Below are 15,055 nucleotides of genomic sequence, written 5' to 3'. Positions count from 1 at the left end.
GAGAGCACTCAGAAGGTGTGTGGGGACACCTAAAATCATTCTGATTTGCATAAATTTCCAGAGGAGCATTGATTTATAAGTCTCCATACTTAACTTTTAGGTGTCCCCACACTACTTCTGGGTGTTCTCCTTGGGGAGAGACTATACCATCCGACTATACAGATCTGCAACAGTAAAAAACAGTAAATCCGCAAAGAATCTGCCCTGTGTGAACCCAGCCTTAGGGTGTGTTCATGTTTTTGTTGTAATTTTGAACCACAATTAAGAAAAACACATAAAAAAACTGCATGCGATATTCAAAGACCACGTAGGTTATTAAGAAACTGCATACACTATAAAAAACTGTATGTGTTTTTGATGCGTTATTTAATTGTGTGTAAATTGTGCAATTATATACAGGGAGATGCATAACTTATACCAGCGATAGATAGACCAGACAAGATCTGAGAGAGATCTGAGAGAGGGGGGGGGGAGAGGGGGGAGAGAGGGATCTGAGAGACGGAGAGAGGGATCTGAGAGACGGAGAGAGGGATCTGAGAGAGGGAGAGAGGGATCTGAGAGAGGGAGAGAGGGATCTGAGAGAGAGCGATGATATATGAGATAGATGACAAATGGATGGATACAGTGAAGGAAATAAGTATTTGATCCCTTGCTGATTTTGTAGGTTTGCCCAATGTCAAAGACATGAACAGTCTATAATTTTAAGCATAGCTTAATTTTAACAGTGAGAGATAGAATAAGCCCCCAAAAATCCAGAAAACCACATTGTCTTAATTATATATATTTATTTGCATTTTCAACATAGAAATAAGTATTTGTTCCCCTTCCAACCATTAAGAGTTCAGGCTCCTCCAGACCAGTTAGACACTCCTAATGAACTCGTTACCTGCATTAAAGACAGCTGACTTAAATGGTCACCTGTATAAAAGAGCTTTATAAGGATGTCATGGAAAAGATCATAGACCTGCACAAGGCTTGAATGGGCTACAAGACCATAAGTAAGACGCTGGGTGGGAAGGAGACAACTGTTGGTGCAATAGTAAGAAAATGGAAGACATACAAAATGACTGTCATTTGGCATCGATCCGGGTCTCCATGCAAAATCTCACCTCGTAGGGTATCCTTGATCATGAAGAAGGTGAGAGAGCAGCCTAAAACTACACAGGGGGAACTTGTTAATAATCTCAAGGCAGCTGGGACCACAGTCACCAAGAAAACTATTGGTAACACATTACGCCTTAATGGATTAAAATCCTGCAGTGCCCTCAAGGTCCCCCTGCTCAAGAAGGCACATGTGCAGACCTATCTGAAGTTTGTAAATCCACACCTGGATGATTCTGAGAGTCATTGGGAGAAGGTGCTGTGACCAGATGGGACGAAAATTGAGCTCTTTGGCATTAACTCAACTCGCCATGTTTGGAGGTAGAGAAATGCTGTCCATGACCCAAAGAACACCATCCCCACTGTCAAGCATGGAGGTGGAAACATTATGCTTTGGGGTTGTTTCTCTGCTAAGGGCACAGGACTACTTCACCGCATCAATGGGAAAATGGATGGAGCCATGTACCGTAAAATCCTGAGTGACAACCTCCTTACCTCCACCAGGACTTTAACAATGGGTCGTGGCTGGGTCTTCCAGCACGACAATAACCCAAAACATACAGCCAAGGCAACAAAGTAGTGGCTAAAAAGAAGCACATTAATGTCATGGAGTGGCCTAGCGAGTCTCCAGACCTTAATCCCATAGAAAACTTATGGAGGGAGCTGAAGACCAAAGTTGCCAAGCGACAGCCTCGAAATCTTAATGATTTAGAGATGATCTGCAAAGAGGAATGGACCAAAATTCCTTTTGACATGTGCGCAAACCTCATCATTAACTACAAAAAACGTCTGACTGCTGTGCTTGGCAACAAGGGTTTTGCCACCAAGTATTAAGTCTTGTTTGCCAGAGGGATCAAATACTTATTTCTCTGTGTAAAATGCAAATAAATATATATAATTTAGACAATGTGATTTTTTTGGATTTTTTTTTTTAGATTATAGCTACTTTTTTTTAATGAGTATATTTATGCTGAAATAAAGTATGGAAACGGGTTGCTGATTTTGTTTCGGACGTTTTGATATATAATATGTATGGTTTTGGATTACAGGGTGCATACGGCGATAGTTTTGGTTGGCGTTGGGTTATTTTCTTCTATATTTTTATTTTATTCAGTAATTTTATTTGACTTCTGTACGTTATTTTTTTTTTAAATATGTATGTCCCCCATGATGTCATATAAGACCTAAGGGGGACATTCACATGTTTGTTTTTTTTTGACACTTTTCAACTATACCTGGGGCATCCATAAGAGCCTTAGTTACAGGGAAAACATCCCCTGTAGTGACAATAGTCACTGGCAGAGCTGATCAGGGTGTGCTAGGACCCTGTAGCTATGCTGTGACAGGGGATCCCGGCAGCCAGCTAGCACAATGGAAGAATGATTTTCACTTTCACTATTTAGTACATAGCGCTCATTGCGTACTAGAGAAAGGAGCAGGCAGAAAGGGTTAAAAACCATTCCTGCCTTCTCCCACGGGTTCTCAGCTGTCACTAACAGCTGACAAACCAGCATGCTTCTGATTTATTGCAAAAGCATAGACTTTAAACCCCCACCGTATTTTTGCTATCGGCTGGGTTTAAAGCCCAGGGTCAAGCGCTGAAAATTTACTGTGCTTTGTCCTAAATGGGTTAAATGATCTATTTTGGCTTGACACTAGGGAAGTTTGTTACACACAGATTTCCACAGATACTGTTTCATGCATTCAATAGTTGGGGTACAAATCTGCAGCAAACCGCCATTTAATGCTATAACTTTGTGAAGCAGCAGATTAGGAGCTCTAAAACATAACATTAGGCCTCATGTCCACTGGCCCGCACGGTTTCCCTGTGCAGTATCCCCCGGATTCCACCTGGCCTGCAGACATGAGGCTAAAAAATACATTAAACTCACCTGTCCGGACACTGCGGGGCTCACCTCCATCATGGCCGGATCTTCTTTCCTCTGCAGAGCGGATGCATTCGGGATGCCAGCGCCGTGTCGCACCTTCTTTTATTTATTTTTTTAATTCCTGCTTTCCTGCAGTCCCTGACATGTCCGCTGTGTCCGTGGATCCGGACGGCTTCCATTGACTTTGGCAACCCTGCGGAGGCCGTCCGTGCAGGAAAACCACAGAAAATGGAGCATGCTGCGTTCTTCCCCATGCGTGCGACCTGCACACCAGGAAAAAATTGACATCCGCAGGTATTTAAATACCTGTGGATGCCCAGTGATAGTCTATGGGCATATTGAACTGCGGATCATACGCGCAGGAGAACCACATGGATTCCGCAATTCAATTATGCCTGTGGCGATGAGGCCTTGCAGCTCCAATGAGTGTAACTAGCAAGAATCATAGAATGGTAGAGTTGGAAGGGACCTATGGGGTCATCTAGTCTGACCCCCTGCTCAGTGCAGGATTTACTAAATCATCCCAGACAGATATTTGTCCAGCCTTTGTTTGAACACTTCCATTGAAGGAGAACTCACCACCTCCCGTGGTAACCTGTTCCACTCATTGATTACCCTCACTTTCAGAATGTTTTTTCTAATATCTAAATTTGTGTCTCCTCCTTTTCAGTTTCATCCCATTGCTTTTGGTCTTTCCTTGTGCAGATGAAAATAGGGCTGATCCCTCTGCACTGTGACAGGCCTTTAGATATTTGTAGACAGCTATTAAGTCTCCTCTCAGCCTTCTTTTATGCAAGCTAAACATTCCTAGATCCTTTAACTGTTCCTCATAGGACATGATTTGCAGACCGCTCACCATCCTGGTAACTCTTCTCTGAACTTCTCAAGTTTGCTGATGTCTTTTTTTAAAGTGGGGTGCCCAGAACTGGACACAGTATTCCAGATGAGGTCTGACTAAGGAAGAGTAGAGGGGGATAATGACCTCACGTGATCTAGACTCTATGCTTTTCTTAGTACATCCTAGAATTCTGTTTGCCTTTTTGGCTGCTGCATCACATTGTTGACTCATGTTCAGTCTATGATCTATTAGTATATCCAAGTCTTTTTCACATGTGCTGCTGCTTAGCCCAATTTTTCCCATTTTGTATGTGGTTTTTTCATTTTTCTTGCCCAAATGTAGGACTTTGCATTTCTTCTTGTTAAATACCATTCTGTTAGTCGCCGCCCACTGCTCAAGTTTTTCCAGATCGTTTTGAATACTCTCTCTCTCTTCCCTAATGTTTGCTATCCCTCCTAGGTTTGTGTCGTCGACACATTTGATCAGTTTCCCATAAATTCCCTCCTCCAGATCACTTATAAAAATGTTGAACACTGGGCCTAGGACAGACCTGTGGTACCCTGTGGTACCCCACTTGATACATTCTTCAACTTTGATGTGCAGCCATTTATGAGCACTCTTTGAGTATGATTACTGAGCCAGTTGTGAATCTACCTAACAGTTGCCTTGCCATTCCAATATTTGGTCATTTTTTCAATAAGTATGGTATGAGATACTTTGTCAAATGCTTTACTAATGTCAAGATATATTATATCCACCGCATTCCCCTGATCAACCCAGTTGGTGATTCTGTCAGTGAAGGAAATTAGATTCGTATGGCATGACTTGTTTGCTACAAACCCATGCTGGCTGTGTTTAATTACTCCATTTTTATCCAAGTATTTGCATACGTGCTGTTTAATAATTTGTTCAAAGATCTTTCTCGGTATAGAAGTCAGGCTCTCAGGACTGTAGTTTCCTAGATCCACCTTCTTCCCGTTTTTGAAGCTAGGGACAACATTTGCCCTAATTTTCTATTCTTCTGGGACTTCTTCTGTTCTTAGAATTTTCAAAGATTATGGCGAGTGGTTCAGCAATTACCTCTGCTGCTTCCTTTAGTGTCCTAAGATGTCATTCATCTGGACCTTGGGAATTGAATTCATTTAAGTTAGCTAAGTGTTCCCCCTCACCATCTCTCAGCTTATAGATAGCCTGCATTCTTTTATTCCCCCATTCTTTTATTCTCCCTTCGTGAGCTTGAAAAAGGCGACGGTCTATCGCCGAAACGCGTTGCTCAGTGCATAATAAATATTTGATTCGTTCACCTTTCTGACACGCTTTATCCCCACGAGCGCAGAAATCCTTTTTATTTTTTCTGCTATTGTTTAATGTTACAAGCCCCCAATTCACGGTGGTTGCTTGTGGATGTTTTTGCGGCTCTCTTCGGATGTGGAATAAAGCACCTGTTACACGTCGTCTTGGATTGGAGGTGCCAGTGAGGTAATTTTCGGTAGATTTACCTCACTAGGCACCAGGTGAGTGATTTATCTTTCATCAAACCATCTATTTTATTTTATTCTTCTAGCGCATCCCTCATTTATACTTCATTTAATAAACATGTTTTTAATTGTTTTTAACATGTGTGCAAGTTCTGTGTTCATCCATCCTGGTCTCTTTGAATGCTTCCCATTCCCTATTGTTAACAATTGTGCTTTTAGAATCTCATTTCACAATATTTCCCAACCTTTTGGACATTTCTGTCCTTAAGAACATCCAGCCATTGGATTCTTCCTACCCTCTTTCTGAGTCCATTAAAATCTGCCTTTCTGAAATCCAACCTTGAGGTCTGCGTTTTCTCTGGTCTTCCTCCCCATTTTATACAAAAAATTCAAGGATATCATGATCACTGCCTCCTAAGGTCCCAGCCACCCTTGCTTCCTTTACCATTTCCACCCTGTTGGTAAAAATTAGGTCCAAGATAGCAGATCCCCTTGTTTTCTCTTCTACCTTTTGGAAGATAAAGTTGTCAGCAAGAGCAGATAAGAATTTGTTGGATCCCTTAGGCCGCCTGCACACGGGCGGAAATCCCGCGGCGGGATTTCCCGTGGGATTTCCGCCACTGAAAGTCTGCATAGGAGTGCATTACAATACGCACTCCTATGCAGACGGCCGCGGTTTGGCCGCGCGAAATATCGCGCGGCAAACAAACCACGGCATGTCCTATTTCTGTGCGAGGCTCGCAGAGCCCCGCAAAGAAACGTCACTCACCCGGCCGCCGGCTCCGGTCTGCGCATGCGCCGGCTGCTCGGCAGCCGGGGCCGCCGGGCGCGGGTGAGTACGCGCTCGTCCCTGCAGGCGCTCAGGTCGGGTCCTGCGGCAAGAATCCTCGCCGCCGGATCCGACCCGCTCGTCTGCAGGCGGCCTTACTTTTACCTGAGAGAGATTCCCAACAAATGTCTGGATCGGTAAAATCTCCCATGATCACTATGTTGGGCTTTTTTGAGAGCTTGGCCCTCTGATGTAGAAATAGTTCATCCATATCTTCTGCTTGTCCCGGTGGCCTATAGTAAATGCCTGCAATGGGGTCCTTTCTGTTGTTCCCTCCTTGTATTCTTACCTAAACAGTTTCTACAGAATGACCATGCTCTGAAGCTTGAATCTCTGTGGAGATGAATGTTTTCCTTACATACAACGCAACATCTCCTCCCCTTTTTTTAAGTCTGTTTCTTATAAATAAGTTGTATCCTTCAAGCCTTGTATTCCTATCATGTGCATCATTCCACCAAGTTTCCGTGATGCCTATGACATCATATTTCTCTCCCTGTGTTAGAAGCTCCCATTCTCCTTGTTCGTTTCCCTGCTCTGTGCATTTGTGTAGAAACATTTTAGTTTGTGATCGATGTCTCTTGCTCCTCTACTTTCCTTTTGAACTTTTTGTCTCTGTTCTTTCTTTCCACTTCTAATAGTGTTAGGGAAATTCAATGTTCCGTCAATATGCTGTGAGGCTCAAAATCAGGGGTGGTTATGGCGGCCGCTGTGAGAAAGCAGTGGACACAGACATTATGACCGTGTCTTAAAGCAATCTACCTTTATTACAAAACATCTTTCTTTATATAGTATTTTTAAAGGAGAGTGTTCTATTGTCAATAAGTGTACATTTCAGCCAGTCATGTGTTTTTACATAAATATCAGTTAAACATTAAGGCATTGTCTTTACTGTACACTATTGCAAACTGACCTTTGAACAATGTAACAGAAGATAAGGAAGAATGTAAGATATATACTTTTACTAAGTACTATTCTCCATTTCTAATTCCTGTAACAATGCAATCTTGCCGTGCAAACAACACATGAATGTACAAGCGTACATCAAAGATGTTCATAGGAGACAGAATGAAATATATACGTATATGTTTTAGACCCATAGCCTTCAGAAGCGTATGTCAAAGATGACCATAGGAGACAGGATGAATTACATATGTTTTATGCTCATAGCCGTCACAATAGCGAGGTTCTCAAATGTATTAATTAGCTGTATATTTTTACCTTCCCATATTCTAGTTTTAAGACTGGTCAGCATATCTTCTATCTTGTTTCATTTTCAGCCCCTCCTGTTACTCTCTCGGAAATGTTGTGGACACTGATCTCTACAAAAATGTGAAGATTTACAAACATGTTAGTATTTCACATCACAGCAAAACTTTCTGAAATATAAATCGGCTCTAAAAATTGCAAATCATTAACAAATAGTATTTTACAGCTTGTCGAACCAGAGGGAGTGAAAATTGTCCGTTTCTCTAGTGGAATTTTCTATGGCAATGTGGAGGGACTAAGGAACGGCATTAAAAGAATTGTGAGTAAAGTGACATTGTATCATCGCTCTAATGAGGACCTGTCATGTTAAGGTGTAGCAGCTGCACCCCACTGACTCTATCACTGCTTTTAGTTTTTTTCATACCGCCATTATGGGCTCTTGTCAGACCCAGCTTCCCACACTGTGATTTTATCAGGTGGGCGGTACCCACCACTCACTGTTAATGAGTGAGTGGTGGGGAACGCCCACTTGACAAATTCACAGCACTGGGTGCCAGATCTAAAAAAAAGCTCCTACAGGTGAACAGGGATGAATGAGTATGAAGGGAACAAAAGGAGCGTAAAGTCAGTGGGGTGCGGCTGCAGAGCTATGCAGCCAGCCCGCTGTGTTTACGACATGACAGGTCCTCTCTTTAAAGGTCTTTTCCTTTGTTAGAAATGGTGTCCTGCAGCTTGGACGTCCAATTATTAGCTATAAGGGCCCTTACAGCTGGCATTTCATTATCCTTCAGCTCCATTACAGGAAAATTGAGTTCACATGATGTTTATTGATATTAATGGGTTTATGAGTAATATAGAGCTGCTAAACACTCCAGCTAAAAATGGAGATCCCTTCTAAGGGGTTTCTATCTATGAACACTATTTGTTCAGTTAAAAAACTGAATAAAATGGAATGGAAGCAAACTGAAAGCTTAGCATTTGCTTTCCATGTTTTTTTATTTGATTTTTTTTCTTGCCTCCGAAAGGATATTATGGGTGATTTTTTTTTTAAACTAGAATTTCCCAAAAATAGGATAGGTAGCAATTTTTCTATCGGTCTGAGATAAAAATCTCTCATGTGAATTGAAAGATTAATACATGTAATACATGTACTTTTGCGTGAGAGTTCCGTCCATATCACAATCGGATGGAACTTGATTGTGAAACTCACCTGTGTGAATGGGGAGGGAAAAAAGGGGAATTGGAGCTCCTAACACAGGAAGAGAAATATGATGTCATAGGCATCACGAAAACTTGGTGAAATGACGCACAGGATTGGAATACAAGGCTTGAAGAATACAACTTATCAATAAGAAGCAGGCCTAAGAAAAGAGGAGAAGATGTTGTGTTGTATGTTAGGAAAGCATACATCTCCACAGAGATGTTTGGGTAAGAATACAAGCAGAGAACAGAAAGGACACCATTGTAGACATTTACTATTAGCTGTCTGGACAAGCAGAAGATATGGATGAACTCTTTCTACATCAGATGGTCAAGCTCTCAAAAAACTACGACATTGTGATCATGGGAGATCATACATATCCAGACATTTGTTGAGGAACTCAGGCACAAGTAATAGGTCCAACAAATTCCTTTCTGCTCTTGCTGACAAATTTATCTTCCAAAATTTAGAAGAAAAAACAAGGGGATCTTCTATCATGGATCGATTCTTACCAACAGAAAGGAAATGGTTGAGGAAGCAAGGGTGGCTGGGACCTTAGGAGGCAGTGATCATGCTATCCTTACATTTTGGATAACAAGGGGAGGAAGACCTGAGAAAACCAAGATCTCAAGGTTGGATTCCAGAAAGGCAGATTTTAATGACCTCAGAAAGAGGATAGGAAGAATCCAATGGCTGGATGTTCTTAAGGACAGAAATGTCCAAGAAGGTTGAGAAATATTGCGAAATGAGATTCTCAAAGCACAATCGTTAACAATCCCTAAAAGAAGGAAGAATGGGAAGCATTTAAAGAAACCAGGATGGATGAACACAGAACTTGCACACATACTAAAAACAAAGAAAAATATATTTATAAAATGGAAAGACGGGGGAATATCTAAAGAAGAATATAATGTGGTCTGCAGAAACTGTAGGGCAAGTGTCAGAAAAGCTAATAATGAATTGAGACTTGCAAGAGAGGCCTAAAGCAATTAAAAAAGGAATTTTTGAGGTATATTAAAAGCAAAAGAAACGTTTTTTATGGTTCCATTGAAATAAATGGCAACTGCATTCTGAGGAATGGGAAAAAATAGAACATGCTACAATATTTTCCTCCCAGCATCGCTGTGAGGGGAAAACATCGCTCATGCGTATGACTCCATCCAAAAGAATAGAGTTCATATTCGCACAAGTTTTGTGAGTCTCGCATCGCACAAAACTCGTGCGATATTAGCGCTTGTGTGAAATTGGCTATAAAGGATATTTCCATCTCAGACATTTATGCCATATCCACAAGATATGCCATAAATGTCTGATATAGATGCAGATGCCACTTCCGCTATTTGACCTGGCGATCATGTGAGTGCCAGGTTCCCCTGTTTCAGCAGAGCTGCAGAGTCCTAGTAGACCCATATCAGGTATGTCAGTGACTATGGTCACTACAGGCAGATGTTTTGCCCTGTAACTGGGGCTTCTATGAATGCCCCAGCTACAGTGGAAAAGAGTGAAGTCCAAAATAAAAAAAAGACTATGTGAATGACCCCCACAGGTTGTATATGCTGTCATGGGGGTCATAGATAGTATAAAATAAATTACAGAATTTCCCCCCATTTAATAAGCAGAAATGCAAAGTCCTACATCTGGGAAATAATATGGAAAAAAGCACATACAGAATGGGAGGAATTGGGCTAAGCAGTAGCACATGTGAAAAAGACTTGGCTATACTAATAGATGATAGACTGAACAGGAGTCAACATTGTGATGCAGCAGCCAAAAAGGGAAGCACAATTCAGGGATGTATTAAGAGAAGCATAGAGTCTAGATCATGTGAGGTCATTATCCCCCTCTACTCTTCCTTAGTCAGACCTCATCTGGAATACTGTGTCCAGTTCTGGGCATCCCACTTTAAAAAAGACATAGACAAACTGGAGCAAGTTCAGAGAAGAGATACCAAAATGGTGAGCGGGCTGTAAATCATGTCCTATGAGGAACGGTTAACCCCTTGAGTGGCGGGTTTCCTACCACCCTGTCGTGCCCACCAGGGCAGGTTTTTTAAAATGGTCTAATCATTGAATTTCAACTAATTTTGCAGTTGCGTCTCAAGAGCCATAACTTTTTCATTTTTCCATTGACATGGCCATATAAGGGCTTGTTTTTTGCGGGACAAGTTGTGATTTTTTAAACAGGGGGGAGGAAAAAAAGAAATGGGGAAAAAAGAAAAAAAGGGGCCATGTCATTAAGGGGTTAAATAATGCATTAACTTCCTTCTCTGGGTCATTACGACGCACACGGATACCACATGTGTGATTGTATTTTTGATTTTTTACAAAGTAAAGGGAGACAAGTGTTTTTATAATTTTTTTAAATAATTTTTTTCCTTTTTTTTTTTTTTTTAATTTTATTTTTTTTTGTCCCTTTAGGGGACTTCCACAGGGACCCATCAGGACCCCTGATCACATTCCGGGGGTCCGATGGTGACAGCCCTTTACATGCTGCAGTGACAGCCCTTTACATGCTGCAGTCACATAGACTGCAGCATGTAAAGGATTAACACAGCAGAGATCGGAGGTTTTCTCTGATCTCTGCTGTAAGAGCTAGTACCTAGCTGTCCTCTGACAGCCAAGCCCCACGCTCTCCCTGCCACAGAGACCATCGGCTTGCTTCTGACAAGCCGATGGTCTCTATGGCAACCTGTAAACAAACCAGTGCAGGACATTGCCGATATGCCGGCAATATCTTCTGCTGGTTTTTCAAAGCCCTTGCACTGCTCTGTGTGGGTCTGTGCAGGCAGAGCACACTGTCACAGCTTGTGGCATTGAGCTCTGCAGCTCCCATAGTGATACATAGCCCGGAAATCTTCCGGGCTATGTTGCTATGAGCAGTGGAGCTCGTCCCGGAAAATTTCCGGGCGTGCCACTCAAGGGGTTAATAAGCAGAAATGCAAAGTCATACATCTGGGAAAGAATATGAAAAAAAGCACATACAGAATGGGAGGTATTGGGCTAAGCAGCAGCACATGTGAAAAAGACTTGGCTATACTAATAGATGATAGACTGAACATGAGTAAACATTGCGATGCATCAGCCAAAAAGGGAAGCACAATTTTGGGATGTATTAAAGAGAAGCATAGAGCCTAGATCACGAGAGGTCATTATCCCCCTCTACTCTTCCTTAGTCAGACCTCATCTGGAATACTGTGTTCAGTTCTGGGCACCCCACTTTAAAAAAGACATAGACAAACTGGAGCAAGTTCAGAGAGGAGTTACCAAGACGGTGAGCGGTCTGCAAATCATGTGCTATGAGGAACGGTTAGAGGATCTGGGAATGTTTAGCTTGCAAAAAAGAAGGCTGAGAGGAGACTTAATAGCAGTCTACAAATATCTGAAGGGCTGTCACAGTGCAGAGGGGTCAGCCCTATTCTCATCTGCACAAGGAAAGACTAGAAGCAATGGGATGAAACTGAAAGGGATGAGATATTAGAAAAAACTTTTTGACAGTGAGGGTGATCAATGAGCGGAACAAGTGACCACGGGAGGTGGGGAGTTCTCCTTCAATGGAAGCGTTCAAACAAAGGCTGGACAGACATCTGTCTGGGATGATTTAGTGAATCCGGCACTGAGCAGGGGGTTGAAGCAGATGACCCTGAAGGTCCCTTCCAACTCTACCATTCTATGATTCTATGAATAAAATAAAAATATATCCATAAAAAAAGAAAACCACTCACCACCGACACTATATGTGCCCTGTAATCCCAGGCTATACAAATTATACATCAAAATGTCTGAAAAAAATGAGGAACCAATTCCTAGACTTCATTTAATTGTAAAATTACTCATTTTAAAAATAAACAACTACCGTATATACCGGCGTATAAGACGACTTTTGAACCCCGAAAAATCTGCTCTGCAGTCGGGGGTCGTCTTATGCGCCGGTAATACAAAAAAAAAAAAAAAGTGTAAAAAAAAAAAATTTATTACTCACCTCCCACGGCGTTCTGTCGCGCTCCGGCAGGATGTCGCTCGCTCCTCGTCCCCGCCGCAGCATAGCTTTCTGAATGCGGGGCTTGAAATCCCCGCTTCCAGAAAGCTGGTACACACGCCGGCAGCCATGACAGCATTGAATGGCTGTGATTGGCTGAAGGCGCACGTGTTAGCAATCACACCCATTCAATGATGTCATTGAATAGTGTGATTGGCTGAAGCCACGTGCGCTTTAGCCAATCACAGCCATTCAATGATGTCATGGCTGCCGGCGTGTGTACTAGCTTTCTGGAAGCGGGGATTTCAAGCCCCGCATTCAGAAAGCTATGCTGCGGCGGGGACGAGGAGCGAGCGACATCCTGCCGGAGCGAGCGACATCCTGCCGGAGCGCGACAGAACGCCGTGGGAGGTGAGTAATAAATTATTTTTTTTTCTCCACTGTATACCGGCGTATAAGGTGACAGTTGGGGGGTCGTCTTATACGCCCCGTCGCCTTATACGCCGGTATATACGGTATTAAAAATCATTAGAAAAAAAACAAAATTCTGTAAACAAATATATATTATGGGCAGCCTGATATGAAAAGTGCAGCAAAAATAATTTTGGTAGCTGGAGAAAAAAATAGGGCCTTAAAAACACAGATGAGTAACTTTCCTAAAAAGTATCTGGTCCTTTTAAAGGGTTAAGACATTCAAAATCTATAATACAAAAAGTGTCATCTTCAGGTGGGGTTTTTTCACATTTTTTATGTGACTTTAGGGCCAGTTACACACTGGCATAAGCGCATTTGTGCCACGTATTTGCTTAATGGGCATTGTGTATTTGCAAATGCCTATGTGTTTTGCTGTACGTTCTGCGCACAACACAACGCTCTACCTTGATCCCATTCATTGAATAGGTGATGTGAATGATGTGTTAATTAGAAATGAAGTGATGTGTTTTTGATAAAAGATACATTTATTATGTGATGCATTGTTCTTTGCTTGTGTTCGCCGTTTATGTATTCTGCTACTGGGGGTATTAGTTCACATTTCCTTTGTAATCTTGAAAAGTAAAAATAGCGACTATTAAAACATTTGCAGATTTTGCTGGGGATCAGTGGGGAAATCCATGGCAGAAAATATGACCATGTACATATACAGTTCAGGACTTCTCTATATGGATGCACTTTCCCACCGATCCCCAGCAAAATCTGCAAATCTTTTAATTTTTTTTTTTTAATTGTTGGAAAAGTCGTATAAATATATTATCGTATATGAGCCAATATATATCACTGGGAGGCAAGATACTCAGACTCACGTATTTTGGCCATGTAATGCGAGTCACTAAATCTATCGAAAAATCTATAATGCCTAGACAGATCAGTGGCAAAAAAAAAAACATCCGCCAAAGAACACGATGGCTGATACTGTCAAAGCAGATACTGGCATGGATATCACACAACTGAAAGAAGAAAAACCGGAAAATATGGAGGGAGCTCGCCTTCAGGGCTGTGAACGACCAAATTGCTAACAACGACAACATACACTTGGGGGGCGAAGGGAACATAAACTATCATAGATGTACTGTTTACTAATAAGCATTTCTTTACTTGAAGGTTGGATTTGATTCAGTGAAGGTTTTTACAAAAAGGACCAAAGCATTGAGCAAGATCCATAAACTTATAAAGAAAGGAGAGTTGAAAACTACAAAGGTGAGTTTAGAGTCCGTTTTCCTATACCGTGCCTGTTTGGAAACACGAACAGTTGTTGGGGTGGGAAAAATATCTGAGAACATTTCTAAAAACTAGGCCATGTAAACTAGTTGTCAGCTAGTTTGGAGCATATGTTATACTAGCTGATATACCCGGCTTCGCCCGAGTTAATTTGGTACTGGTATTTATCTGGTGTTCACACGGAAAATCTTATGAAGTCGTGGTTACTTTAGAGATACCGAGGAAAAACAGATGTTCACCATTTTGCATAGTTCTCTGCGTTACCCAGGAAACACAACGGGGAGGTAACCATGCGACGTTTCCTTTATATAAAATGACATCAGGAAGTGAGAGAATTTGATTACGTACGTAAAATTTGGACACTAATTCTTTTGCGCTTAGAATTGAATAATGGAGTTGGGACCCATTCGCTTTTCCTATTTATGACATAATCAATGCTCCTGCCAAATTTCCCGTTTCTATGACACCGGAAAGTGAAAAAATTACATTCCGCACGTAAAATTTGGACGCTAATTCTTTTGCGCATAGAATTGAATAATCGAGTTGGGACCCATTAGCTTTTCCTACTTATGACATAATCAATGCTCCTACCAAATTTCCTGTTTCTATGACACCGGAAAGTGAAAAAATTACATTCCGTACGTAAAATTTGCACGCTAATTCTTTTGCGTATAGAATTGAATAATCAAGTTGGGACCCATTAGCTTTTAATATTTATGACATAATCAATGCTCGTGCCAAATTTCCCGTTTCTATGACACCGGAAAGTGAAGAAATTACATTCCGCACGTAAAATTTCGACACATTCTTTTGCGCATAGAA

The 15,055-nt window shown here is 41.6% G+C and overlaps 1 protein-coding gene across 1 annotated transcript in view; it reads left to right on the top strand.

Moving 5' to 3' along the window:
• The window catches only part of LOC136588079 (pendrin-like), a 130,798-nt gene that overhangs the window by 84,673 nt on the left and 31,070 nt on the right, over positions 1-15,055 (top strand). The window contains exons 13-15 of the mRNA XM_066587017.1: positions 7,413-7,482; positions 7,568-7,660; positions 14,117-14,212. Coding sequence (XP_066443114.1) covers positions 7,413-7,482; positions 7,568-7,660; positions 14,117-14,212 — 259 coding nt within the window. The remainder of the gene's footprint in view (positions 1-7,412; positions 7,483-7,567; positions 7,661-14,116; positions 14,213-15,055) is intronic.

Source organism: Eleutherodactylus coqui, chromosome 13, assembly GCF_035609145.1.
Source record: "Eleutherodactylus coqui strain aEleCoq1 chromosome 13, aEleCoq1.hap1, whole genome shotgun sequence".
Taxonomy (NCBI): Eukaryota; Metazoa; Chordata; class Amphibia; order Anura; family Eleutherodactylidae; genus Eleutherodactylus; species Eleutherodactylus coqui.
The sequence above is the reverse complement of the archived record's forward strand: the minus strand, read 5'-3'. Positions and strand labels throughout refer to the sequence as shown.